The sequence below is a fragment of the Falco punctatus genome (genome assembly GCF_963210335.1).
Source record: "Falco punctatus genome assembly, chromosome: 4".
Classification (NCBI taxonomy): Eukaryota; Metazoa; Chordata; class Aves; order Falconiformes; family Falconidae; genus Falco; species Falco punctatus.
This window is the reverse complement of record NC_137583.1, coordinates 47,279,461-47,306,896: the sequence shown is the minus strand read 5'-3', so window position 1 is coordinate 47,306,896 and position 27,436 is coordinate 47,279,461. Positions and strand designations below refer to the sequence as shown.

At 54.7% G+C, this 27,436-nt stretch overlaps 2 protein-coding genes across 8 annotated transcripts; one reads left to right on the top strand and one right to left on the bottom strand.

Annotated features, from left to right (window-relative positions):
- The first annotated feature begins 40 nt into the window (after positions 1-40).
- On the top strand, positions 41-19,547 carry FZR1 (fizzy and cell division cycle 20 related 1). Of its 4 annotated transcripts, none has more exons than XM_080385159.1 (14): positions 41-174; positions 8,166-8,311; positions 9,394-9,519; positions 9,761-9,824; positions 10,240-10,367; positions 10,826-10,908; positions 11,298-11,481; positions 11,684-11,749; positions 12,218-12,320; positions 12,966-13,150; positions 14,040-14,273; positions 14,355-14,459; positions 15,285-15,377; positions 16,190-19,547. In XM_080385159.1, the coding sequence occupies exons 2-14, from the start codon at positions 8,243-8,245 to the stop codon at positions 16,229-16,231; spliced, it is 1,482 nt and encodes a 493-aa protein (XP_080241285.1). In that variant the 5' UTR covers positions 41-174; positions 8,166-8,242; the 3' UTR covers positions 16,232-19,547. The 4 variants fall into 4 exon arrangements, with proteins under 4 accessions (XP_080241285.1, XP_080241286.1, XP_080241283.1 ...); XM_080385160.1 differs by having other exon boundaries at positions 51-174; positions 8,169-8,311; XM_080385157.1 differs by lacking the exon at positions 41-174 and adding an exon at positions 191-337.
- LOC308062909 (GRAM domain-containing protein 2A-like) lies at positions 17,813-27,383 on the bottom strand. 4 transcript variants are annotated; one of them, XM_080385162.1, is made up of 11 exons: positions 24,621-27,383; positions 23,726-23,848; positions 23,448-23,529; positions 23,084-23,257; positions 22,883-22,981; positions 22,700-22,771; positions 22,546-22,596; positions 22,201-22,264; positions 21,819-21,899; positions 21,573-21,654; positions 17,813-21,313 (listed from the first exon to the last, which is right to left on the bottom strand). In XM_080385162.1, exons 1-11 carry the CDS (start codon positions 25,094-25,096, stop codon positions 21,202-21,204), a joined length of 1,416 nt encoding a protein of 471 aa, XP_080241288.1. In that variant the 5' UTR covers positions 25,097-27,383; the 3' UTR covers positions 17,813-21,201. The 4 variants fall into 4 exon arrangements, 2 of the variants coding, with proteins under 2 accessions (XP_080241288.1, XP_080241287.1); XM_080385161.1 differs by having other exon boundaries at positions 21,573-21,899; XR_013927741.1 differs by lacking the exon at positions 17,813-21,313 and having other exon boundaries at positions 21,596-21,654; positions 22,201-22,596.
- Positions 27,384-27,436: the final 53 nt, after the last annotated feature.

Below are 27,436 nucleotides of genomic sequence, written 5' to 3'. Positions count from 1 at the left end.
CACAGCCGCCCGGACTCTCTGGGGCAGGCGCCCGCCTGCGGCCTTAGCAGCGGGGAGGCGCCCTTCACCGCCATGACGTCACGTGCTGGGAGGTGGCGTCAGGCACCGCTGGGCGTGGCGCCGCGGAGGGGGCGTGGCCGTTGCCATGGCGCCGCTTCCTGTATTGATTTGAAGGTGAGGGCGGGGTGCGCTCCCGTCGTGCCGCTCGGGGGGGCGGGGCCAGCGGGCGGGCGCAGCGGCCGCGGGGGTGGCCGCCATATTGGGGAGCGCTGAGGCCGGCAGAGACTGACAGGAGGAGGCGGAGCGGGGCCGGGCCGGGGCCGCGCCGGCCGGGCAGGTAGGGCGGGCGGTGGGGCTGAGGGCCCGGTTCGGTGGCGCGGCGCGGGCTGCGGCCGCCCCTTGCCTCTTCTCACCGGGGTGCGGGCCCGTGCGGCACCGGCAGCCGGGCCAGGCAATGGGGCCGGCCCTGTGGAGGGGCCGGGCGGGGCGTCCCCGGCCCGGCGGCGGGGTCAGGGCAGCCGCTGCCCGGCGCGGCTCGGTGCCCGGCTGGGGGTGCCTGGGGCCTGCCGGGCCCCGAGGGGCAGTGGCCTGCTGGCCTGCGTGGCGGCCGGCGAGCGGTGCCCTCGGGGGGGCCCTTCCCGGTTTGTTTTACGGTGCTTTGTCAGAGGTGACAGGCGGGACCCGGCCTGTACCGGACGGCTGGGGGCCATCGCGCTTCTGCTGGGCCTCCCCTTCCCGTGGGCCCAGCGGGCTCGGGGCCCCCGGAGCCGCCGTGCATTGGTGCCCTCCCGCACCGGCCCGCTGCTCTAACGGACACCGTGCGGCTGGAGCCCCGCGGGGGTCGCGCAGCCCCTGCCCCCCCCAAGCGGCGGGGGGCTCTGGCCGCAGCCCCTTTGCGTGGTCGCTGTGCCCTGATCCACCTGGGAAGGGGCTGTGAGAGCCGGTGGCTGGGCCTTCCCCAGTTGATTCCTTGCTCAAATTGATAACGTGAGCAATGGCTGCGATTTCTGTGCCGTGGGCTCTGGTGCTGAAGAGAACTACCAAGTGGCGAGGGAAACTTTGATGAAAAAAGTTTCTTTTTTTACGGGCAGCGCAGATCAGTGGTGTGCCGATGGCTTTGGGGAGTGTGAGGCAGCTCAGTATCGCCGTGTCTTTCCTTACAGTTGTTTTTTTTTTAGTGCGTTGTTGACATTTGGCAAATGGAAGTAGTGCGCACATTCAGCAAGTGATGGGCTTGAGGTCTTAAAAGCCTGAGCTGAGCATCCTCCACGCGTGGTGAGAGGGGAGGCGTTCTGCTGGAGGAGTCAGAGTACAGTGAGGTCTGTTGGGTCGTGTTGGAGTCCTCTGTTGAAGCAGTGGTAGGCTTTATTGTGTGGATGACTGAGAGGTTTTTTGCCTTGATTTCCAGCTCTCTTGAAGGCGTTGTGCTCCTTTTCTCATGAAGTGCTGATTCTTCCTGAGTTAGTGTGTTTCACGATGCTAGCCTAGTATTTTGTGCCAAAGGTTCTTCACGGAGCAACACCCAAGCTGACAACAACATTTCATATTAAAGACTGATTTTTATTTTATTATTAATACAGAAGTGGAATTTTCTGGGGCTGTTGCCTGAAGCTGCTGTGTTTTCTAAATCCTGTGACTTCCTTTTGTGGGATGACTGGGGGCACCCTTACATCTTCAGTAGCTTAAATGTTATGATGAAGCAGACTTTTAAATCACTTGGCCTTTTCAGTAAAGCACCGTGGACGAGGCTGCTGGTGAATTTTTAATCTTGGCTTTCAGTGCACTGACTTCTGATAAGGCTTCAGATAAAGTAAACCTTTTATCTATAGCTGGTGCTCCTAGCTGTTTGTACTCCGTTTTGAGATGTAAGATAATTGGACAGCTGTTGTGAAATTGCTTGGAGGGGGGAATTACAGATCTAATATTATAAAATTAAACTACCTGCTCAATTACTCCATTCCCCTTTAATGCAACAGACAGCCTTATCCTGTGATTATTTTTTTGTTTGTATTTTATTGAAGGGAAACTGAATTTTATTAAAGGTAGTAGCTTTATGAAAAATTGCCATGCTCAGACACAGCATACAAACTACTAAAACAAACAAGCCCTTAAGGTTCTGTAAAATGTTACGAAAGGTATACGGTAGCCTTTCTTCTTGTGCTTCCCTCTGCTCCTAAGTATGTACCCTTTGAGTCTAGAATGCCCAGCGTGGAAAAACTCTGCCCTTGCCTGTATCCCTAAGGTCAAAGTACTTCACTCCATCCATCCCCACTTCCTTCTTACTAACACTTTATGTATGCAGGATAAACAAATGAGTAGATATCTTCTAGGTGGTCAGCAAAATGAGTGCCATCCTATGCCGGTTGATGAGCAGCTGAAAGCAGAACCTCCGTTTCACATGTCTGTCCAGTAACTTGTCCAAAGCATGTGCTTATGTGGGGAAAAACTGCCGTCAGGTGACAATGGAAACAGAAGTGCTGTTGCTGCAACTTGCTGTCTTGCTTCAGAGGCCAGCAGCTACCAGTAGCTCAGCCCTCTCATCCGAGGGGAGATTTGGCAGTGAGGGAGCGTGGAGAAGGCAGGCTGGTTTTTGGTTTTGTCTTTGGTTTGGGTTTTTTTGATTGTTCCCTGCGCCTTGTGAGTCAGGAGGGGCAGCGGGATCTAGGTGTATTGGTTTGGCACAGGTTACATTATGGGCTGAAGTGAAATCTTGAAGCAGGACGTGGCAAGGTTAATGCTTATCCCCCTCTTTGTCACGTAGCAACTTGAGGAAATCGTACCCAACTCCTTCCCTGGCGTAGGTATTATCCTCTAGCACCTGCAGCAAGGGGTAGTGTTACGCTCTGCCCCAGTGCAGAGGCGCAGCCAGCAGGAACCCGTTTCATTATATCTGCAGGAGTAGCGGAGCAAATGGAAGTAGCAGAACTTGTTCAGCACTTGGTATTTCTCAAGCGTGATCTGCCAGAGCTGAACCTGATCTCTAACTTCTTCAGAGCTTTAATCGAGCCTTTGTAACAGCCAGAAAGGAAGAGGTGTTCAAATGCTGTTTAACCCAGGTGCCTTTGCTAATTGTTACATCTCTAAAACTGGAGAGTGTTTCTTCTGCTGCCTCTTGTTTTTCTTTCATAGTAGATGAACCTCTTATGAGACTTTCTGTTAATTAGATGCAGAGATTGCCTTTTGAGCCACGGGCAAGAGGTGACACTGAGGTGACCCCTCATTGAGCATGCGTTACGTTTTAACGTTGTGTGTTTCCCAGCCTATGGCTTCCTGCACTGCTGAAGACTTTCTACTTTATTTTGAATTCCCTGGGAGCAGGCGTGGCCCTCATATTTATGGAGCAGCATGGTGAAAAGATGAAATAATCACTACCTGCAGGCAAGAAAAAGGGTTTTAATGGTGATTATTTTCTGAGAAATCCCCTGCTAAGTACATGATTGTCATGTCTGCTTAGATAAACCCTGTGCTCCTAACAGACTACGGTACGCTGCAGTGAGATGTGTATTGAATGAAAATGTCATCTATGAAGGTAAAGTAACAAACCTACAGTTCTCTTAACTGATTAAAAGCTGGCTGAAGCAAGCTTGGAAACCCCTCAGCCTGACTGCTGCATGGGTACAGCAGTGGAGGGGGCTGCGGACTGTCTTGAGTTGAGCAGTTGAAAAAATACGTGTCTTTTGAGTATGGCACAGCAGGCTGGACTCTGTCGACTTCTTTTGGGTTTTTTTTCCCTTCCAGTTGTCGAGAGAAGGAGGATTTAGGAAAAATATCGATGCTGAAAGCGCTGGTAATATCTGAGCATCATCCACGTAAAAGAGGCAGCACTAGCGATGTTCTTGGTAGACTTCCTGGAGCATTCCCCTCAGATGAGGGCTTGCATCTAAGAGTGTCTGTTTTGTGTATGAAAATCCTGGTGAAAAGTTTTTGGGTTTGTAACGGTGTACTCAGAAGATTTATTATTGGAGGGGGGAGTATGTTTATCTTCAGTAAAGGCTCTTCCAAAGGCAGAGATTTTGCTGTTTCCTGAAGGTGTTGCAACGCTGGGTTTCCACTGGCCTGTGAAGGTCCATGCCATGTACAGAGCTCTTTGTCATGAATACTTAATCCTTGGCTCATGCAGGCTTCCTGCAGCACTTTGTCACCTGAGTGTCCTAAATTAGCATCGTTGCCCTGTGGTTTGCTGGTCAGAGTTCCTCTGTCATCTTGTAGGACTGTAGATTGCTTTGGGAAGGTAGACGTAAAGCCTGAAATTAGCTTCAGAAGTTGACCTGGAGGGCTGTGGGAAGTCTTCTAGCTTGTCTGTGCGTGCAGGTGGAGCTGCAGTGAGCTGCAGAAAGGTAAAAATCTGTCACCTCCAATCTGAATTGCAGGTTGGGCCCTCGCCTCTGAGGAGGTGGTGATACTTTCTGACAGTGGGGGTGACAGGAGGCACAGACGGGTAGCAGTGCATACCATTCATCTCCTAAACTTTGTATGGAATTGCAGCATCTCAAGCTTCTATACTGCTGCAGTATATATACGGACTGGGAGGCTGAGTGCAGACAGGAGACGAAGGCAATGTCGTGCCCTTCGAGCCACGTTGCCTCTCAAATCAAACTTTAATTTGGTTTGCACCTACTGCTGGTCATCTGAAAGTTGGTGGGTTTGGAATAGGGGCGTTCTAGGGTTTGATTTCAGATCCTGCTGCTCGTGACTTAGAGGACTAAGAAAGCATTTACGCCATTCTTTTCCCCTTGGTAAATTATGAATTTCTTTCTGAGAGGTTGTAAATATTCAGCACCTGAATAATGATATTTTTACCTCAAAACATGTGCCATTAAATACAGGCCCAGAGAGAAAGTAGCATCTCTGGGTTTGGGTAGGCTCTTGCTAACTCTAAATTTTGGGGCCCCAAACAACCTTTTTCAGCCTTCAGATGCTTCAAAATAGAGCATCAACAGAACATTAGTTGTCTTGATAATTCAAATACGTCTCGGCCACCTTTGGCCTTGTTCAAATTGGGAAGCATATTCAGTTTTTACATTTAAAAGTTCTCCTGCCTTTGGTATTCTCAGAGTCCCTCACTTTCATCAGTGCTCCTTGTGTTTAACACTTACCCACCCAGTTATCTTCCATTTTTAAGAAGGGCACAAATAATTTCTAGACAAAAAAGTGTCAGGGATTGTCCAGCTCTTGCTTTGCTGAGGTAGGCCACATCTGGAACCAAACAGAGACAACACAGCCTGTGCTTCTTACCCCAACTTCAACACTTGCTGAAGAATCCAAATAGGTACAGGCTGCCTCGCAAACAACAGAGAAACAATTTCAACAATTTTGCAAAATAACTGCGTTCATTTCCCTGCCAACCCTGGCATTCTGCCTGCTGGCTTCTTAAAAACAGATCCATACCAAGAAAAAAAAACGAAAAACATTTTAAGTATTAGGATACATTAAGGTTGGGTCAATAAAAAGAACAAAACGCGCTTGTTCAGCGCCGTAACGTTGCCTAGAAGTATTGTTCTGAGAGTAATGTGAACTGTGAGAAAATCCAGCCAATTTGAAGATAGGACATAAGGTGCGTGAAGAAAATAAACTTCAGTCAGAATACAAATTCTGTTCTTGGAATTAAAAAAAAACGAACAACAACCCTGCACCAAAACCCACCTTCTCCAAGCTTAAAGCACATAATTAGTAACAATGTAGTATCCAAAAAGAGTATGTAACACATGTAGCTCCTCCATCTTTCATTTCTTCAACTAAAAGAGAACTTGCAGTCCACACACTCCCAGTCCTTATGGCAAAGCCTTTAACTAAATTCAGGGGAAATGGGAAACCCACCCACTTTCCACAAATTTAGAGTTAGCCAGAGCCTGCCCAAACTAGAGATGCTGCCTTCTCTCTGGGCCTGTATTTAATTTTGAGTAAAAACATTATTATTCAGGTGCTGAATATTTATTGCCATGTTCTGCCTATGCAGTCTCTTCTGTCGTTCACTCGGCTTTATTTCTGATTAGAAGGTGCAGTTGGAATCTGTACAGATGGGAACTCAAGTGGAAAAACTCTAAAAGTGAATGTGTTTCTTATCCAGAATTAAAAACGTCACATTGCTGTGTGGATCTAGTTCTCACACGAGGACTGCGCTGAGCCGTTTTGGGAGCGTGCCTCACATGAGCGGTGTTCCCCAGCTGATCACGCTTCTCGTGTGGGCTCTGCAAGCTGCTCTCTCTTATTTGTGGTGTTAAACAAAAAAAAAAAAAAAAAGATGGGGTGGGGGAGCGCATTTTGTTGAAATGCTTGGTTTGAGAGGTTGTGTTAACCTCTAAGGTAGTTTTGGTAGATTGTGGGTAGGTAAGGATAGTGGTAAGTAAACTACAAAACGAGGGAGAGTGTTTGACATGGGATGTGCTGTGTTGTTTTTTTTTAACCTTCGTTAATAACATCACAGGCCTTTCTGATTTTTTTACTCACAGTAACGCCATCTCTGACTATCCGTTTGGTGGAAGCTGATTACTGTTAAATTTGGTAGCTTTCTCCAGTTTTGCCTCTGAAAGAACATATGGGAAAACATACTAAATTTAAAAAAGAAAAAAGCTTGGGGAGGAGGTAGCAGAGGTAAGCAGGTGTGCTGGGAAAAGCTTGGCGCTATCTGTTTCCGAGATGCTCCCGTAAAAGTGTTGGCATGCTTAACGGCAAGGAGAAAAAGGCCTCTGCATTTCACATTTGTAAGAAATCCAAGTTTCAGTACTGACAAACGGCTTAGGTAAAAGGAAGGTAGCTCTGTTAGCTAACAGCTATCTAGCCCGGAGTTTCTCTCACTTTCAAGGTGATTTCATAGAATATTTGAACGCTTAATTGCATCTCTCTGGATTACAGGTGCTGCTGTAGCCCTCTTAGCTTGGTAACTTGCCTCCAAATTTTAATGGTAGCTTTTCTGTTCCTGCAGGGAAAACCTTTTCACAGCAAACCCAAGCTGCTGGCGCAGGAAGCCGAAGGCAGTTCGTGGCAGGTCCTGAGCGTGGCAGTGTCGCTTGTCCCTGGAGAGTTTCTCCCAGCCCTGTCTGGGTGCAATTGCCTCCCAGATTTTGCCACAAGTTTATATCTCCAGGCAGCTCCATTTGTGTAGCCGGGACTCCGGCCAGATAGTGTAAATGTTTATACAATAACAGCAAAAGAAAATGTCGCTATGTTCTGCACAGCTCCCAGATGCCTGTATAGTGAGGATTTTGTGTGTGGTATGTGTGCGAGATTCCGTGTTTCCCTTTGGAGATGTTTATCTTGGGTTGAAAGAGCAACTTGACGTGTCTCTTCTGGCGTTGGCATTTTTGCGTCAACACGAGCTGTGGACAAAGCATGAGGTGTGTGTGAGCTGGGGAGGCTGGGCGCAGCAATGCTGATCTGTGCCCTTCAGAGTTCAGACGAGGGCTGTGACTGCATATCCTCACAGAAGTGTTAGCTAATTTATTTTGATTTTTTTTTAATTGATGCATGTCGTAATTTAGCCAGCCAAGTCTAGGCTATGAAGCAGCCCTGTCTTTATGCTTGAAAGATGCTTACAGACTATTTAGCCATAAGCAAGCTAGCTTTATGCAAGCCAAGAGGAATATTTGGACATATATTTTGGGACTTTATGGGCATCAGGCATTGAATGTTCACCCAGGGGGCTACCTAGTCCGTAGCTACCTGTGTTCCTGCAGCGTGTGGCACTAAAAGTCTGAAATACTTCGAACGTGGCTCAAAGTATCCCGGCTAGCTTCAGCTCGGTGGTGTGTGCTGTTGCCGTGCCTCTGGCCTGAAGCATGGATCTGGCTGTGGTGGGCTAGGGGGTTCGGGGGCTGGTTTTACCCTGCCCGAGTACTGAAGGTTTACTAAACTGTGCTGCTGCTGTTCGTGCGAACAGGCGGGTTTCGCGTATCGCCGTCTCTGCTCCAGTTACTGGGGTTGCCTGCTGAGGTCCTGTCAAACACAAAATGCTGGTTGCCTGCTCGTGTGAATCTGCAACGGAGGGCGGTGATACAGAAAAACGCTTTCATTAGCAGCCCTGTGCTGTATCCCACAAGTTTGATACAGATGCTTTGGATAGGAAAAGTAGTCTCAAGTTCAAAGAACAGTCTCAGGAGATACTAAAGAGCTGCTTCTGTATGAAGGGGTGTCATATTTTGGTGTTTTTCTTCCCCTGGCTGTTGCAGCAGACTGATTACTGATTGGACTTCATGAATATAAATCCCTGAGCCTGCTGAACTCCCCAGCCCCTCTGCTTTCCACCATGGACCAGGATTATGAGAGACGTCTCCTACGCCAAATCAACATACAGAATGAAAACACAATGCCTTGCGTAAGTACAAATGGGCTATGCTAAATGGTCTTAGCCTGACTGTTAAGTTGTTTGCTTTGCCTGTGACTGTTTTCACAAGCTTTTGAAAGATACCGGACCTCTTTGAAGCAAATCTTAGTCTTTGCTGCGAGCAGGTGTGAGTTCCTGAGCTGTTCTAGGAATAACCAAATCGCTTGACTTCAACAAAGCCTTTGAATATTATAAACTCAGTTCGGGTTGCAAAAAGTCATTAAGATATTTTTGTGTAGCTCAGTAATGCCTTTTTACTAAATAATGTCAGTAAGTACATGTGGAATGTAAAAAGTTGGGGGCTAACAAACAAACAAACCAACCAGCTGTGGGGCTTGACGAGATAGAGGAGGTCCAGCAGAGGCCACCAAGATGGCTGGGGGGCTGGAGCAGGAAGGTGCTGAGATCCACGTTGCTCAGACTGGAGACGATGAGGCTCAGGAGGGATGAAGTAGTTGCTTTCAACTACCTGGCAGGTGGCTATGGAGAAAATGGAGTCAGACTCTCTTCAGACGTACACAGTGGAAGGATTAGAGGCAATGGATGCAAGCTGCAACAGGGTGAATTCCAGTTAGCTATTAGGAAAAAATGTTCACAGTGAGGGCGTCCAAAAACTGCAACAGGGAGCTTATGGGGTCATTGTCCTTGGAGATGCTGAAAACTCAACTGGATGAGGCTGTGACCGTCAGTGTAACTTTGAAATTAGCCATATTCTCAGCTGGCGTCCTTTCCATCATAAATTACTCTAGGGGAAAAAAAAAAATGTGACTGCAGCTAAGGAATCTGCTGCTCACCCTGCAAGTAGCCTGCCCCACTCCAGCCTTCCACATGTTTACCTTGACAGTGTCGGCTTGAGAAGGAGCTGTGAGAAAGAGGCTGTTTAATTGCTTCTTTTGACAGAAGTTCCCATGACACTTGGACTCTGACGTGCTTACTAGGTTCTGTGAAGGGGATAAACTAATGCTTGGCTCTTCTACTTGGGCATATTCAGCTTTTACAAGACCTCACTGATGTTTTTCAGACCGCTGCTGTGATCAGCACTTGTTCTTGTGTTTTTTTTTTCTTTAATGCAGGTAGCAGAGATGAGAAGAACCCTGACGCCTTCCAATTCTCCCATGTCTTCTCCTAGTAAGCATGGAGACAGATTCATTCCCTCAAGAGCCGGGGCCAACTGGAGCATCAACTTCCACAGAATAAATGTAAGTTTTTCTCCCTTTTCAAGCAGCTCAATCTTGCAACGGAGGAAATTGTGGTGCATTTTGGTTTGGCTGGCATAATTCCTCTGCTTATCTTCTGCACCGTGGTCTGCTGCTGCCCCAAAAGAGTTCCTTCGAGTGCATGTCTTTAAATAGGCTGTCACTGTGGTCTAGGAGACTTGTTTATTATTTTATCGTATATCATGAGGTTTATGTATGGTGATAACGTTTTTCTTCCTTTCAGGAAAATGAAAAATCACCAAGTCAAAACAGAAAAGCAAAGGATGCTACATCAGACAATGGCAAAGGTGAGACCGCCTTTCTACTGCTTGTGCCGCATCTGTAGGTTTCATCTCAAACTGTTGGCAAGTTTGGAAATCAAGGGAACTCTGGCATTTCCGTGCTTATGCAAAAACTCAAGCAGGTGTTTTAGGAAGTGCCCCCATCATGAGAGTGAATACCAGGTCACTTCAGTAGGTTTCTGACAAATGTCTGGGAAGCAAGAGGCTGTTTGTATCCCTTGATTTCATATGCCTTGGAAGCACTTTCCTGGTGGAGTGGAAGGAGGGGAAGCTTGCTGCTAATCCTGATGCCAAACTGGGGCCCCAGGCTTGTTAAGAGGCCCTGTGACTGTACAAGTCAGACAGATGTGATCCTGCCACTCCCTGCAGAGCCGTTTGCTGCTTCAGAGTTCTCTACTTAAGTGCTCGTTTGGGTTCACAGATGGCCTTGCGTACTCTGCTTTGCTGAAGAACGAACTCTTAGGAGCAGGGATTGAGAAAGTACAAGACCCACAGACGGAAGACCGGAGGCTGCAGCCGTCCACCCCGGAGAAGAAGTCCCTCTTCACTGTAAGTTGGTTACTTTGCATTAAAACCAATGAAGGTTGCCCACGTGCGTCACAGGAACAAAGCACACAGTTCTGCCAAGCTGCTAGTGCAAGCAAGTTAGCGTTGCGGCTTGACCAAGATAAGCTGTTGATAACAAAGTTTGGTGGCCTGGAAAGAAAACTTAAGTATCTGCAGCAAGCTACATGCTTCCTCTTTTTGTACTGGCAGGGAAGCTGAGCTGGACCCAGCTCTTTTTGGACGGTGTGGTACATGACCAAATGAAGTTTTTTGGCCTTGAGTGGAGACGGGGGAGGGTTTTGTTTGGTTCTGGAACACCTGGGAAAGGAAGGAACTGAAAAGTCTGGGAAATCTGGCTGTGGGTGTAGGAGATGGCTAGGCATCGGGCACCAGTGTGTTGCAAGTGATCCTCTAGTTTTTTTTTGCTGGGGTTCTTACTAGGTTGTGTTTTCTTTATGCAGTATTCACTCAGCACAAAACGCTCTAGTCCAGATGATGGCAATGAGGTCTCACCATATTCCCTGTCTCCTGTCAGCAACAAAAGGTAACACTGATTCCCCACAGACTGCAAGAAGGGAAGGGTTGGGACAGAGGAATCGGTGAGGTTCTCTAAGGCTTAAGGCACCCAGAATCACTGTGTGAATTGCTTTTGGAAATCTGGGGAGACAATAAGTAGGGACAGTCAAGTTCTAAGAATTTCTGTGGGTGCCCAACCTGCCTAGATGCTTCAGTAGGCCAACTTTCAGCAGTCAGTTTACATTTTTACTCCTTAGCTCCTTTACAGAAGAACAACCTAATTGCTTCCAGTCTTACCTGCTGGAAAGAATTTTGCAGCCTCTTTGCGTGTTTCTATAGAAATGCGGTATGCTTTAAAGAGCGCCTACTGCTCTGATGTGTAAGATCCTATAGTTTTGTATCCTTTTCTGTCAACAGTCAGAAGCTGCTAAGATCACCTCGAAAACCAACCCGGAAAATCTCCAAGATTCCTTTCAAAGTGCTAGATGCCCCAGAGCTGCAGGACGACTTCTACCTGAACCTGGTGGACTGGTCCTCTCTTAACGTCCTCAGCGTTGGCCTCGGGACTTGTGTTTATCTGTGGAGTGCTTGTACTAGCCAGGTAAACGATCATCAGTGCCTGGAGAGTGAAGTACCTGTTGCTGTAGGTCTTTTCCAATCTTTCAGAGCTCTGGAATGTGCTGTGTGAGGGGCTCAGCACTTCTAATGCTCTGTCCCAAACTAGGTACTAGTTTGTGAGACAGCTAATAGTGTAGTATGACAATTAACAAGTGTTTCTCATTCTCTTCTGTTGTGTTTTCAAGGTGACCCGACTGTGTGACCTCTCTGTGGAAGGAGATTCAGTAACATCTGTGGGCTGGTCAGAACGGGTCTGTATCACGTTGTCAGCAATGACAGCTGAAGCGCTTGTAATTTAGATGCTATCATTGTAGCCATATAGCTCTTACTTGCAGGTTTTAGATGTATTTCCCCAAACTTCCCGTATGCATCACAAATCAAATGTGTTTTTCTCTCTGCAGTATTTTTTTTTCTGTTAAATGAGAGGGGATAGAGAGCAACTTCTCGTATCGTGAGGTTCTTGAGGTATTTGCTAAGAGATGTGGGAGAGAGAAAGAGCCAGTTCACTCCTCCAGCTCTTGACAATAAAATGTTACAATAAATGCATTCCAGCCAGACTGCTTGGCCCTCTCAGTTAGGGAAAAGATGTAAGATGGAACAACTCTGCATGTTTTCCATCTTGTGGGATTTATCTCAAGTCTTTTCCTCAGCTTCTAGCTTTTGTTTGACGTTTGTCTGTACATACTGGCTTTACTGATCGTGGGTTTCTGTTTGTCTAGGGGAACTTGGTAGCCGTGGGCACTCACAAGGGTTTTGTACAGATCTGGGATGCAGCAGCAGGAAAAAAGCTCTCCATGCTAGAGGGACACACAGCCAGAGTGGGTAAGGAGATGGGAGGCAGAGGTTTCATGTTTTGTTTCTACCTAATTTAACTTCTTCCTTGCAAGCAAGGGATCAGCTTGAAATAGCGATGCTGGTACTTTCTGAGTTCTGTTATCTATCCCCTGCTACGTCTCGGGCAGTCTTCAGAATATTATCCTCTAGTAATTGTGATGTTCTGATCTTGGGTGTGGTGGTGTTTGAGTGTTGGAGCAGGTGTTTCCTCCACGTCTGAGGCATTTTAGGTTTGGTTACAACATCCTTTTTTGCTGCCACTGGCTTCCGGCATCAGCCCTGCAGGCAGGCTGCTTTACACTGAGATTTCCAGTTCCCTTATTCTGCGGGGACTATTTTTATTTGCTCAGAGGCGTTGTGAATCTGAATGCTGGAGTGTGAGATTTGGGAAGTCAAGGCACCTTCCAAATTCTATTTCTGTGCTTTACTGCACTGTGAAATGGGATTCAGTAGGTTTGTGCAGGTTAATCTTTGTAGGCTATTCTAGGACTTCACACTGGATGTAAGGGAGGTCTGTAAGCACTGATTTTTTTTTTATTTTATTTTTTTAAAGCCTTGGCAACTGTGGTGGCTGTGTTCTGCCTACCTGTTTCTGCAGGACTCCCACAGCATACTCTTCTGCCCGCATTACAGGTGCCTTGGCATGGAACGCGGACCAGCTGTCCTCTGGGAGTCGAGACAGGATGATCCTTCAGAGGGACATCCGCACCCCACCCCTGCAGTCTGAGCGGCGGCTCCAGGGCCACAGGCAGGAGGTCTGTGGGCTCAAATGGTCTACAGACCACCAGCTCCTGGCCTCTGGAGGAAATGATAATAAGGTATAGTACTTCCAGGGAGTCATGTGAGGCTGGGTGTCTTGAGATCTTCACCAAGAAATGTCAGAACCCCCTTTCTTTAAGGATATTTGGCCCCTCTGAAAAGGGGCTTTTGTTTCAGTTGTTGGACTGTGTCCAAACATAAATCACACTAAGCTTCTACTTGGTCTCCTCTCTCTAATAAAATTAAAAAGGCGAATTTAATTTTGCCTCTGTATTTGGCTAATTAAATCTATAGCTTGACTCAGGGGGTTGAGTTCAACAAAGCTGTGCTTCCTGGCTTTTGTTTAGGTAGCATATAGTCAGGTTTGTTGCAATAATGTTTATGCATGCAGAAGGAAACGGAGTTTAGAGCCATGTAAGTTCTAATACCTATAACGCAGGCTTGTAATTCACTGAGCACCATATGGAAGAAGCATCTGTTCTGGAGAAGCACTGTTCTGAGCCCTTCGGAGTGGGTTGCTAGGTAGTGAATTTGCCCAGTGTCTGTGTGACAGCATGGTTGTACCGTGTTCCTCCTGCTCAGAATAACTTTTAATGAACTTGAGCATATTTCTAAACGTGTTCTGGAATAATGCAGCCATAAAGAGAAAACGAAGGGTTTGAGTTCACATTTGGTGACGCTGCCTTTGGCTTCAGAAGCTTACCCTGAGGACTGTTAGCTTCCTTGTGGCCCAGGGGTAGAATGGCTCCGCAGTTGAGACTGGTGGCAGGGTGGGACTGGCTTCAGGGCTGCGAGCGCAGAGTGGAGATGCATGTGCTTGGGCAGAGCTGTGGGAAATCATCTTGTTGCTCAACTGCCCTCATCAGTCCCAGTGCAACATTGTGGTTTGTGGGTGTTGTGGGCACATGACTGCAGCGCAAGTTCGATCACGTCTCTCCTCTCTGCCAGCTCCTTGTTTGGAATCACTCCAGCCTGAGTCCTGTCCAACAATACACAGAGCATCTTGCAGCAGTAAAAGCTATCGCCTGGTCTCCGCACCAGCATGGACTCCTTGCCTCTGGCGGTGGGACAGCCGACCGCTGTATACGCTTCTGGAACACGCTCACCGGGCAGCCTTTGCAGTGCATCGACACTGGGTCGCAAGTGTGCAACCTGGCCTGGTCAAAACACGCCAACGAGCTAGTAAGTTCCTCACTGTGCAGTCCTGCTGCTGCTCTGTCTTGTGTTAGGAAGCGTGATGCATATTTCCCTCTTCCCTTTCAGGTGAGTACCCATGGATACTCGCAGAACCAGATCCTCGTCTGGAAATACCCCTCATTAACTCAAGTAGCAAAGCTAACGGGGCACTCGTACAGAGTCTTATATCTGGTAAGTGATGACCATGTCTCTGGAAACTTCTGTGGCTGTGCGTGTGTGCTGAGATGAGACCCAAAGCCCCACTGCTAGTGGCACTGTAAGCTGCCTGTAGTCTAGGCGAAGACGTGAACACTGCCTTACAAGCAAAGAAAACCGCTCTGGTTTCCTTGCCTGCAAGGGATACTTAGATTTGCTGCTATGGAAATGCAAGGTTTTATTAATGAATAGCAAAGCCTGCCAGAACTCTTCAGAGGAAACACAAGCATCTCTTCTTGTTCCCTTAAGACTTGTACGCTTTTTCACTGGTAACTACCAGCAGGGGAGGAAGTTGATGCTTTCAGATCTCCTCATTTGTCATTAAATGCTTGGTGCAGTTAATCCATGTTGATCTCGTACCTGCTTTGTTACTGTTATGTAGGGCTTTCAGTGGATTCATGACAGATGATAAATACGCTGATATTGTTTTGTGAGGTAGATTCCAATGTAAGTGACTAACAGAGCTGGCAAATGCCAGCCATATCGCGCTTCCTGCCTTAACACATATTTATGATCTGGGGAGGAAGAGACTCAATTACAAATGGCTTGGATTTCTTAACACAAGGATCCTTTTTGCGATAATTCCACCCATGTATTCCATAGCTGCATAAGTAAGATACTAGTGGTTGAATTGGCACCTGCTGAGACTGAATAAGGCACATGAAGGCAGAGGTAGTTGTTTGGTTTCTCACTGTCAGCCAAGTAGGAAGGAGAGTTAAATCTTTCATGCATTCCAACGAAGATTTGTTTTCAACCTCAAAAATGTAGCAGATGCTAAAGGTTGCTCTCTCTCGGCCTTAGGCAATGTCCCCTGATGGGGAGGCCATAGTTACAGGAGCTGGAGATGAAACCTTGCGCTTCTGGAACGTCTTCAGTAAAACTCGCTCGACAAAGGTAAGGACGCGTCGTGTGGATGGCTGCAGCTGTGTCCTGCAGGAGGCTCAGCCGTTGGGGGTGAATGCCATCCGAATTTGCTCTGTTCTCCTGCCTTGCCTCTGGTCTTTTCACCATACCCTGCAGATCGAGGGCTAGATGCAGTGAACTTTGAGGTATAAAGGGATTCATAGTTGTCAGATAAAAGGTTGCTCCTGTGTGCCCAGGGCAGTGTGAAAAACCATCCTTCTCCTGGCTGCTGAAGATAGCAGCGTGTCAGGGAGGTCACCCTGAGCCCACCATCTTCCCTGCCAGCATGCTGCTATGAACTTGACCCAATCCTCAGATTATCCCCTGGCTCTGTACAAAACCACGTAAAATGGTGTTTTGGATGGAAATGGGGTCGTGGATGCTGCCAGTGACAACTTGCTATCGCTGAAAGTGGGTTGTGCCCCAAGAGCTCTTCTGGGTGCCTGGCAGAGGCAGTGGGGAATGGCAGACAGATTTGAAAGCATGAGCTGTGGGGAGCTGGTGTCACTCACTGCTGGCTGCCCCCCTGGTTTCTGACAGCTCCAGGGTGCAGTTCCCTGCAGAGCTGTGGGAATGGCACGCCTTGCCTGCCATGCTCCTTGTTATCAGTTGGAAGAAGCTCATGGGAATATCTATGGCATTGGACTTTGAATGGTGAGCTCACCTGATGAGCTAGAGGTGCCTCACCAGATTAGCAGTTGTGCTTTCTTTTTTAATAAAACTAAAACCAAAAGCACATGGGGTGACACTGCCGCACAGCTGTGGAAAACTTAGCATCTGCTTTATCTTTTCTGCTTTGTCAGGAGTCTGTATCCGTTCTGAACCTCTTCACCAGGATACGATAAACCCCATATACTGCGACCCAGGAGACTACAGCCTGACAGACCAGGATAAAACCACTACCTTTGGTGTGCATGGAACCCCAAACGATCAGCCAGAAGGGGAGGGGAGTGCCAGTGGGACTGGAGGATGGACCCAATAGATGCTAATTAAATAACGCGCTTGTGAACCACGCTGGGCAGTGTTTGGGATGGGGGTTGGGGAGGGGAGGGAACTGCCAAAGGTTTACAGATCCGTCCTTTGTAAAGGGAAACGGCTACCAGAGGAAATGTGAAACTAGCGTCCCCCAACCCTCATGTTGTATACTGGAGAAAAAAAAAAAAAAACAAAAATGTGTGTGACATGGACCATTGAGACTGTACCAAGGCCATCCCAGCTGCTGTGTTGTCCCCACTGGGGAGAGATGGGAGTATCCATGCCTCTGTGGGAGTGGGTTTAATGTGCTGCTCTGGGTCCTTCTGTCCTCAGATGGAGGTCTCTGGAGGTAGGAGCCAGCCAGCCTGGTTCAATACAACTGGTGCAAGGGGACTAGACTCCAGGCTGGGCATTAGCCTCTCTGCTTATCTAAGGGCATTGTTTATAGCCTGGCATCCCCATTACATGAAGAAACTGGAGAACTGATGATTTTCCTTCCATTTTTTGCCCCCACCACCCCCCCTCAAATAGGTACTGTAGTACTGGATACAATCATTCCCATAAAACAGCTTGATTTTTGGCATGCTCGACAGCTGCCTTCAAACAAATACATTTTGGGGCTCTAAATTTTGGAGGAGTATTGAAGAGGCTCCACCTCAGAGGGAGCACATTCAGAAAGTTTTAAATTGCTAATGCATGTTCTGGGCTGATCCTTTTAGTTAACAGAGAGGAGAAACAATGGCTTTAAAAAAAAAAAAAAAAAAAAAAAACAACAAACAAAGAAAGAAAACAAACAACAACAACAAAAAAAACCCCAAAACACCCAAAACAACGAACAACCACCATGCATGTGGAGCTTCCCACAGTGTGCTGTTTGTGGCAGGCTGGTTGCTCTGGAGTCTTCCTGAGGACAAAAGCAGCTGAGATGTGTTTGAGAAACAAAACAACTCCTGTGGATCTGTTTGTTGGAGAGAGCATGGCCTCTTCTGGCTGGAAGGGGGGTGGAAATGCCACGTCTGGGTGAGAAGGGGGGTTCTTTTTCTAAAGCAAAGAAGGATTGCTTTTTTTTTATCTCCAAGTCAAAGCCAGGGACCCGTTGTTGGGTTGTGGGGGGGTTTTTTGTTGTTTTTTATTTTTAAGTTGTATGGGAAGAGAGTGCCTGCTTGTGTGTTTGGAGCCTGCGTGATGAGTGCCGTGGGATGCGACGCAAAGCAGTGGTGTGTGTGTGTGGTGCTTTTAATTTAAAGAGAAGTTGTTACGCTTGCAGCAGCCTGTTCCTGTCTTATTTGTACATGTGCCAATGCTCTCCCTGCTGTGCACCTGGCTCCTGCCTGCCTCATGCCCTCTCTCGCACACTGGGATGTGAATGCTGTTCCCTGTTCTCATTTGGATTTTCCTGGCTGTGTATATAGACCTTGACCTGTTCTCTATGTAGATTGCATAGGCAATACTTTTATATCTCTTTTTTTTTTTTTCCTTTTTTTTTTTTTTTTTCCTTTTTCCCTCCCTGCAGCCACCCTTTCCCTGAAACCAGAGTGTATGATTGTCTCTCCCCGGTGCCACTGGTACCCTTAGGGTGAGCGTCGGAGGCGCGGGAAGGCTGGTACGGAGAAGGGCGGTGAGGTGCTGTTCTGTTCACTGCAGCCTTGACTGTGTGTGCCACTACACCAGTGCCTGGATCAGGCTCTCTGTGCTACCTCTGCGTGTCGCACGTACTTGGAGGCACTCGTGAGGGGCTCGAGCTCATGTGCCGGGGGCGTGTGTGTCCCCCAGGCTGGCAGCAGCGAGGCTTCAAAGCCCAAACTGGCAGCTCCATGGTTGTCTTAGACTCACTTGCTTCCAAAATGTAATTTCAATGTAACTTGTGAAACGCAGTTTCAACACGACTACTTCGTTGTAGTTCTTGCTGCAAGAGCGTGGGGCTTGATTTAAAAATCACCTGGTGTACCCCCCGTCCCTCTCTTGTCGCTTCTTACGTTTGCTGGCACTGTTAAACTTCGGGTGGAAGGAGCACTGCAAAGCACTGAGGAGTTGTAAAGCTTAAGTCGGATCATAAAGTTGGTGAGGGGGTTTGAAGTGAGGGGCAAGACACGGTCGGTGTGTCCCGTGGGATGTGTGTCCCGTCGGGCAGCAGAGCGCGGGCACGGGAGGTGCTTACGCCAGGGGTGGAGGTGGCTGGTGGATTTTCTTGTCGGTGGTGGGTTGTCTCCTGCCTCAGTCTTGACATGCAGACCCCAGGAGACGCTGCTTTCCCCTCCAGGAAGAAATAGGTGGTTTTGGTGAGGAGACACAGGAGGTCCCAGCCATGGGGTGGGTTTGTTCCCATTCTGGGGTGGCACTGGGCGAGCGTGGTGCCACTGGGGCTCCTGCGGGGCTGGCTGAGGGAGGTGTGGGCTGTCTCTCACCCTGCAGCACAGGTCCTCGTCCTAGAGGACCCAGGAGCTGCCGTGGGGGTGGCAGTGCCACCGGGGCACACGTGCATCCACAGCTTGGTGCTCCGCGCTCTCCTGGCACCCTGGGGTGCTGCGGGGGGGGACACAGCCGCCCGTTGCTCTGTCCCTGCTCACCAGGCACTTTCACCAACCACATCTCTCCCTCACCTCACTTAGGAGCTGCAGTGGGAGCAGGTTGGCTCGCGGCGACATCTCTCACCGTGCTTGGCAGGGAGGGCTGGTGACTTCCAAGCCATGGCTGGTCTGTGGCCGAGCGCGTTGGCTGTCGAGCGTGGCGAGAACAAGCTGTTGAGGTGGACTTGGCTGTTAAAGCATGGCACGAGCTCCTTCCCCACCCCCGCCCCCCCTCCGCCCCCTCATCCCGCTCATCCAAGAAATCAGCGGCGTTCCCAGAAGTGATCCCCGCAGGTCCTGCGCCGCAGGAGCGTGGCGGTGGGTGTGTGCGTGTGGCTGCCCACGCAGGCGAGCGCGTGACGCGGCGCGGGAGTGTGCTGCCGTGTGTTCAGAGGAGAGCGAAGCGAATGTCAGCTCGTGTTTTCCGTGTGTGACCTGTAAGCACTGACGTGACTGAGCAAAGGGTCCTCCCAGAGTTTGTGTGATAAAGTCTGCGACCTTGTGGCATTGTTATATATAAGGCATCCTATGGTGGGAAAAAAAAAAATAATAATACAGAGAGCGTTGTAACTTTTCCATGTAAAGCAATCTAACTGGCATTAAACAAGTTGTGAACTTACGTCTTGGGTGCTCCGCTTTTCTTTTCTTTTCCACAGTGAGGTGAGGGGCGCAGCGTGTCCCCAGGCACTCCAGAGCTGCCCCCCGCCCTGGTTCAAAGGCCCTGGGGGTCTCTGCAGCAGTTGTCCCGGCTCTGGAGGTATCGGCTCTCTCGGCACAGGTCTTATCTGCTCTTTATTGCTCCCACCTCCCCGTTCACATTTACTGCCCAGCCGCTGGAGGAGCTGGGAGGCACGGTGCCAGCCTGCCCTGCCCCGTTCCCCTCTCGGGCAGGGAGGGAGCAAAGGTGCCCCTGCCCTGGCACGGTCCCCATGGCCCCCCCCGGTGCCGCTTCCATGCCATGGAGGGGGCTGGGCATGGAACGTGGAATGGGGGGAGCACAGCCCCTGGCTCAGGACAGGGGTCCTGCCGCCCCTGTGCAGATGGGACCTTTGCTGAAGGGGGGTGGGGGGTGGGGAAACCCCCTGCCCCTTCCCCAGGAGCTGGAGCCCTGAGTCATGGCTGTGGTCTCTCCAGCCCCTCAACCAGAACAGGCCAGGGCTGAGCTTGAGGGCTTTGGGCTGGGAGGACCCTGCTGGGGGGTGCAGGTCCTGCCGTGCTGCTCCCCAGCTCTGCTTGTCACACACCACCCCCCCTCTCCCCCAGCGCCCGTGGGAGGTGACTGGGTGGGACCCCATCATCCCTGCCCTGTAACGGGGACCCTGTGCCCACTGGGGACCCTGTGCCCACTGGGGACCCTGTGCCCACTGGGGACCCTGCCTCTGGCAGGAAAGACCCATCCCAGAGAAAAAGTAGGGCAAGAGCTGGGGGCCCTGGCTGGGTAGGGGGCCCTGGGCCCCCCCAGCTGCGCCCCCTCTTACCCCCTTCCCCTCTATTCCTGCTTGTCACCTGCAGCCAGAGCCCTGCGTGCTGGGGGGCAGCACAGGGTCTGTCCCCGCACCCTCCCACTGCTGCCCCCTGCCACCCAGGGCATTGGCCACCGGTCCCCCAGCCCTGCTGGGGTGCTCCTGGGGAGTGTGGCAAGGGGGTGCAGAGTGGGGGGCTGCTTGGTGCTCATCCTGGGCCTTCTGGCCTGGTGGGATGCTGCTCCACGCCAACCACTCCAGCTCCCCCCGCGAGTCTTGCCCTGGGGCTGGGGAGCTCGCGGCCTCCCTCCACTTGTCCCAAGAAATAAGGCAGCCACTTGTCCTTGGGGAGGGGGCAACGTGGGCCCCCCCTACCCCAGAGCACCCCCAGAGAGGGGGGTTCACACCTTTATTGGTAGTCTGTCCCTTTGTCCCTGCCTTGCCCAGCACTGGGCCCACCGCTGCTTGTCACATCCCCTCGGTGGGAGGGCTGGGGACAGGGGTGATGGGTGCTGGACCCCAGCCAGCCCCTGTGCGCTTCTCTTTGCCCCCGGGGAGCTGCCTGGGTTCCTCCTCCTGCTGCTGCTGCTCAGGGTGGGGAGACACGGGGGAGCGAGGTGGAGACCCCGGCTGCCCCCCAAGAGGTGGAGGAAGCAGCTCCCGAGCCTGCGCCCCCCAGCTGGGGCCGAGGCCCTGGCGATGGCTGGGTCCTTGGTGTCCTCATCTTCGTACAAGATGCTGTCCTGGGGAGAGGTCAGGGTGCAGAGGGTCCCTGCTGTGCTGAGGACGGAGCATCCCCGGCTCCACCACTCACTGCTGCAAATGCTTGGGGTCTGGCCAAGCCCCCATGGACTCCAGCTGCTGCTCCAGCTCCACGATGCGCAGACCGAGGTACCCCGAGGACAACAGCAGGGCCACCATACTGGGAAACAGGCCAGCACCAGGCACAGGGGTCACCACCGGGCAGGGGGACAGGGCAGGAGCAACACCGTGGCCAGGCTGCCACGCGCTCGCCTTGGGGACACAGCGGCTGGGCCAGCGCAGGTGCCCAAGGGGAAGTGGGGGACCCCCAGGCTGCCAGTGCCGCACTGGGGAGCCTGCCTGTGCCAGGGTGCAGCGGGGACAGGGACCTGGGGGTGTCTCGAAGCCCCGAGGGTCGTGAGCAGGTCCCGGGGACTCACAGCAGCAGGTAGATGAGGATGATGGTGTTGCGGGAGCTCAGCTGCGCCGTGATCCAGGCCCATAGCGCAGTGTGGGATCCCCCTGCCGGGATGGGGCAGTGTCAGTGCCGGGGCTGCCGAGAGCCCCCCCCCCCCATCCCCGGTCAGCTCTGCCCAGTGCCAGGGTCAGCCCTGGCGTCGTGCCTGAGCAGCGGCCCCCGCCCCCGCCCCAGAGGCTGCGTGGCTTTGCCAAGGGCACCCACTCACTGCTGTTCAGAGCCAGCGCTGCCGCCTCTTCATCCTCCTCATCCTCCTCCTTCGCTTGCCTTGGCATCGGGATCAGTCCATCTGTGTGCAACCAGGAGACAACTGCTAAGTACCCCAGGACCAGGGAGTGGACTGGGGGGTCTTGGGGACCCAGTGGGGCACACTGGGCCACGAGGAGCTGATCCCGCGCTCCCCAGCACTGTGGGAGATGCTGTTTAGGCGGCCAAGGAATGCACGGTCCCTCCTGGACCATGTCTGTCCGGGGAGGGTGAGCGGAGCCAAGAGCCGTCAGCAGGGCAGAAACGCGGGTGAGGACACGTGTGCTTGCACGAGCAGGGCTGTGAGCACCCGGGGGGGCATGGGCTGTGGGGTGGCCACTCACCTGGTAGATCCTGGAGGCTGTCGGGCTCCGGGGTGCTCTGCTCCAGGTCCGACTGGCTTGAGGTCTGACAGAGGACAAGACCTGGTGGTGGGTATACATCCCCAGAGCACTCACCCCACAGCCATGGGGACACGGGTGGGACCCGATGGGACTCATGCCAGTCCCAAGGAGGAAACCTGAGGGTCCTGGGGTCTGGGCTGCCCTGGGCTGCGGCTTTTCAACTCCGTGTCTCCCCTTAAAGCCTTCCCAGATGGCAGGACTGCAACCACCCCCATCACAGCCCGGTGGGCTGGGGCTGCACCTCCCTCCGCTGAAACCCCCCTGCCCACCACTTCCTGGCCTTACCCGAGACTTCCTAAGGACTTCCTTGTTGCTCAGGGAGTTCCAGCTCTTGTCCTGGACAAGGAGAGATGCAGTGGGGTGCGGGCCACCCCCACAGCCCTGCGACGGGATGACAGAGCCACCAGGTGCTTGGCCCCCGCTCCGGCACAGCACCTACCTGCAGGTGTTTGCAGACTGACTTGAGGACCTGGTACGTGGCTTCCCGCTGGCGCAGCAACACGAAGAGGAACTGTCAGGGGGCAGGGAAAGGGTTTGTGCCACAGCGGCTCCCTCGGCCCCAGCCCAGAGCCCACCAGGACACCCCAAAGAGCCTCTGCACCGTCCCTGTCCCCACTCTCACCTTCTCCCCCCTGGCTGTGCGGATGCTGAGCGCGTTGGGCACCAGCAGCGCTGTGTTGGCCTTCTTGAGGGTCGAGACGGAAGCGACGGGGACCACCACCTGTGCCAGGGTGGGGGGGGGGGGGCAGGCAGCGTCACCTACCCCTGGCTGCTGCCTGTGCCCCTGCTGGCGCTGCTGGCCCCACACCCGTCCCCAGCCCACCTTGATGTCCTTGAGCAGGAGGCTGGCGTGGAAGCAGATGTGGTGGGAGGAGATGTAGAGGCGGCCGTGGTAGGGCACCTCTTTCTGCCAGGCGCAGGAGAAGCAGGCCAGCAGTGCCTCCCGCTCGGCGAGCTCCCCAAAGGCTTTGTGGTAGCCGGCGGCATGCTTGCTCAGCTGCAGGGGTGGCCAGGGCATGGGGCTGGCACGGCACGGGGCGCGGGGCAGAGCCCTGGCACCACCGGTGTCCCGCGGCCCCCTGCTCTGCGGCCACCTCTGCCACAGAACTAGGAGGGGCCCTCCCTCAGCATCCCACTGGGACCACAGCGCTGGGGCTGGGGTCCCCCCCCAGTGCCCTGAGACTCACCAACGGGGACGGGTGTCCCTGCCTGCCCACGGCTGCCACCTGCTCCGTCTCCTCGCAGAAGGGGGGGTCACAGGTTTTGGACCTGGTGGGAAGCAGCAGGCAGGGGTGAGCCGCGGGGCTGCCTGCGAGGCCGGCTGTGCGTGCACGTGGGTGCCGTGCCCTCTCCCCAGGGCGAGCGCACCCGGGGGGCACAGCCGGGCCCAGCTGGTGGGAGATGAGGGCTGGGGGGGGTGGGGGTGGGGTGCAGGCTCGTGTCCCCAGTGAGGTGCATCAGCCACCTGGCGAGCTTGGGGTGCTCCAGCTGGGTGCCCGCGCTGCCCTCCTCCTCCAGGCTCTGCCAGCGCTTCTCCTCCAGCACCCGCCTTCCACTCCTCCCCGCCATGAGGGTCCCGTCCACACAGCTGGGGGAGAGGGGACAGGTCGGGGGAGACGGTCCCCAGGCTGCCTGTCCCTGCAGCACAGCAGCTCCCATGGCGGTGCCACCAGCTGGTCCCACCAGGGGTGGGCATGGGGACAGCCAGGGGAGCAAAGCCCACCGGGTCACACCAGCCCTCCTCCCGACCCCCCGTAGCCGTCAGTGCACGGGGGTCCCCTCAACCGGCTGCTCTGCAGCCCCCCCAGTGCCCCACATCGGCCCTCAGGGCACGCGTGGGGTACGCAGCGTCACAGCATCTCTGCGGGGAGAGGCTCTGCCAGCCCCCACCTGCCCCGGGCAGAGCCCGGCAGCCCGCAGGCAGCAGTGCCAGCAGCGGGGCAATGGTGAGTCCCTGCCCGCTGCCCCACGGCCCGAGGGAGCGGCACAATCCCTGTCCCGGCAGCCGGTTCTGGGAAAAGCCGCACCCGCCCGCACCGCAACCGGCACTCGGGCCACAAACCCCGTGCCAGGGGCCACTGGGCCCCCGGCCCCCCGCCTTCACCCGGCCCTGGCGGGGGGCACAGCACGTGCCGGGGCAGACGCCTGGTCCCCCAGAGCAGCTGGGCCAGCTCTGCCCCCCGCTCATGAGTGGGGACCGGGGGGTGACACGTGGGTGGGGACCCCCGGGTCCCTCCGGGTGCTTGGAGCGAGGTGCGCGGCCAGGCTGGCTCCAGAGGGGACACGGCTCCACCGCCGGGGCCACCTGCGGGCAGCAGAGCCCCCGTGCCGGGGCAGCTCCTGCCCACCCCACATGGTACCTGGTGGGGGGCACAGCCAAGCCCTCCTGTCCCGTCCTGTCCCGTCCGGCGCGTGCAGTGGCCCCGCTCGTGTCCCACTCCCACTCCCGCTCCCGGCACCGTCCCTGGCCCACAGCTGCCTCCTCCTCCTCCCGCTGCTGAGGAAGGGCAGCAGGCGGGGCCGGGACCGGCGGCAGCAGGTTTGTAGGGAGGCGTCGGGGCAAATACCAGCCCAGGGTGGCTCGTGGGAGCCCGTGGCACCGAGCCCAGGGCGCTGGGGGGGCTGCGAAGGGGTGAACAGGCGGCACCGCTGCCGCCACACACGGCCGGGGGGGCATGTGTCCCAGCTGCCAGCGGGATGCAGGAAGCTGTCCCACCGCTGTGCCCTCCTGCGCATCCCACCGCGATGTCCACCTGTGCATCCCACCGCCGTGCCCATCTGCGCATCCCACCGCAATGTCCACCTGCCCATCCCACCGCCGTGCCCTCCTGCGCATCCCACCGGGCCCACACGCCAGGGGGCCCCAGCCCAGGGAGGCCTTGGGGGGGACCGAGTGCCACTGGGGGTGACATTGGCACCACCAGCCCACGCATCCCCCAGCTGCAGGAGCCCCGTGGGGCGGCCCGAGTGTGGCGAGGGGCCCTCAGCATCCTCACCCTGCAGCCAGGGGACTGCCCACCTCGGGGGAGGGGGTCCCTGGACACGGCCCTGTGCATCCTCTGGAGCGACGTGGTGCAGGACCCCGACCCGGGGGGCGGTGAAGACACCCCCAGATGTGGCTGCGGTGGGCAGAGCTGCCTGCCTCGTGTCTCCTGCCTGCGCTGCCCTGAGCCGGGACGGTGCAACACCCGAACAAGCACCCAGCGGGTGACAACACGCTCCGCAGGCACCTCAGTGACCACAGCTCTCAGGGCTGGGGGGCGTTCAGCTGCCCCCAACAAGCTGCAGATGCATCCCCCTCCCAGAGCCGGAGCAGCACACCGCGCACAGCATCGCCCGCCCAGTGCCTGCTCCCCACCTCCAGCCCCACGAGCAGAGGCTCCCTCGTGTCCCATCCCCTCCCCAGGCAGCCCTGTGGGGCACCCCCGGCCCCCATGGGGGTGGGGTGGGGTGGGGGCGTCTCTGCTGCAGGACAGAAGGTGGCCCCCAGAGGCTGAGCCCCAGGCGTGGGCAGAGTGCTGAGAAAAGTGAGGAGGGGGCGAGACCTGGCTGGGGGAGCTGAGCAGCCGGTGGGGAGAGGCCTTCGCCCTGCCCGCAGGGTGCTGGGGCACGTGCCAAGGCTGCCCAGCCCCGGCCCAGCCTTCGCCCAGCTCAGCCCTTGCTCTCTGGACCGGAGCTGATAAAGCCTCTTCCCAAAACCCAGCGAGCCGCGAGGAACGGCCATAAACCCTGTGTACGGCCTGGCATGGGCCGAGCACGCAGCGCGGCGTGCCGCAGCCCCCGCACCCCAGCTCCGTCCCTCCCCACGCTGCGGGCACTCCAGTGCCCCAGCTCCGTCCCTCCCCATGATCTGGGCACCCCCATACCCCAGCTCTGTCCCTCCCCACAATCCAGGCACCCCAGTGCCCTAACTCCATCCCTCCCCACGCTCCAGGCACCCCAATGCCCCAGCTCCGTCCCTCCCCACGCTGCGGGCACCCCAATGCCCCAGCTCCGTCCCTCCCCACGCTGCAGGCACCCCAGTGCCCCAATTCCATCCTTCCCCATGATCTGGGCACCCCAACGCCCCAGTTCCATCCCTCCCCACGCTCCAGGCACCCCAGTGCCCCAGCTCTGTCCCTCCCCACACTCGGGGCACCCCCACACTCCAGCTCCATCCTTCCCCACACTCTGGGCACACGCAGTGTCACCAGCCGTGCCACACAGCCCATCCCACCCCCTCCTCACACGCACACGCAGCACAGAGAGCACCCCCCCTCCACTGACACGCACCCTCCTGCACGTGCACGTGCAGTCTCACTCACACTCACACTCAGAGACCCCTCACCCCAGCACCCACGCAGTACTCTCGCATGCCCACAACAGCACTGATGCGCCTGCAGCACATGCCTGCCCGGGTGTGCGTGTGCAGACATGCCACACGTATGCACCCCTGGCACACGCACCCCTGGCACACGCACCCCGGTGGGCACACGCACACAGTGCCCCCAGCCCCAGCTCGCCCCTGCCCCTGGTCCCCACCGCCTGACCCCAGCACGGCACCAGGTCGGGGGGCTCAGGAGGGTGAGGGGGCTGCAAGGTGGCACCAGGACACACACAACCTCCTCCACCCCTCAGCAAGGTGGGGCTGAGCCATGCTACTCCATGGGGCTGGGCACCCCTCGGCCCTGGGCACCCCACGGTGCTGGGCACCCCACAGGGCTGGGCACCCGTTGGCCCTGGGCAGCCCTCAGCGCTGGGCACCCCCCGGCCCTGGGTACGCCACGGGCCTGGGCATGCCATGGGGCTGGGCACCCCTCGGCCCTGGGCACCCCATGGGGCTAGGCACCCCAGGACTGGGCACCCCTCGGTGAGGCCGGGCCCCCCAGGCCGGGCCGGTTTCTCCGCTCCGGCTGCCTAAGGGGCCGAGGAAGGTGCCGACAGCGGCGACCCCTGGTCCCCGGGTGACACAGGGTGCCCCGGGCCCCTCGACAGCCAGCGGGCAGGGACCCCGAGAGCCCGCCGCACCGCCGGCCCCGGGTAGGCCGCAGCGGGGCCGCGCCGCCATAGCTGCCCGGGGGCGGCCGGCGGCAGCGGATGCACCGGTGCGCCAGAGCCGACCGCTAACCCGCCCGCGGGCCGGGCTCCTTCGCCGGTACCAGGAGCGGCGGGGGCTGAGCGGCCCGGCCCCGCGCAG

Excerpts from the sequence above, each read along its gene's own strand:
- FZR1 (XM_080385159.1), top strand. The coding sequence starts at position 8,243 with ATGGACCAGGATTATGAGAGACGTCTCCTACGCCAAATCAACATACAG. Across the intron at positions 10,909-11,297 it reads TCTCCTGTCAGCAACAAAAG|TCAGAAGCTGCTAAGATCAC; the intron begins GTAACACTGATT and ends TTCTGTCAACAG. Across the intron at positions 12,321-12,965 it reads GGGACACACAGCCAGAGTGG|GTGCCTTGGCATGGAACGCG; the intron begins GTAAGGAGATGG and ends CCCGCATTACAG.
- LOC308062909 (XM_080385161.1), bottom strand. The coding sequence starts at position 25,096 with ATGCGCAGGAGGGCACGGCGGTGGGATGGGCAGGTGGACATTGCGGTG. Across the intron at positions 22,982-23,083 it reads TCCTGCTCAAGGACATCAAG|GTGGTGGTCCCCGTCGCTTC; the intron begins GTGGGCTGGGGA and ends ACCCTGGCACAG. Across the intron at positions 22,772-22,882 it reads GCACAGCCAGGGGGGAGAAG|TTCCTCTTCGTGTTGCTGCG; the intron begins GTGAGAGTGGGG and ends GCCCCCTGACAG.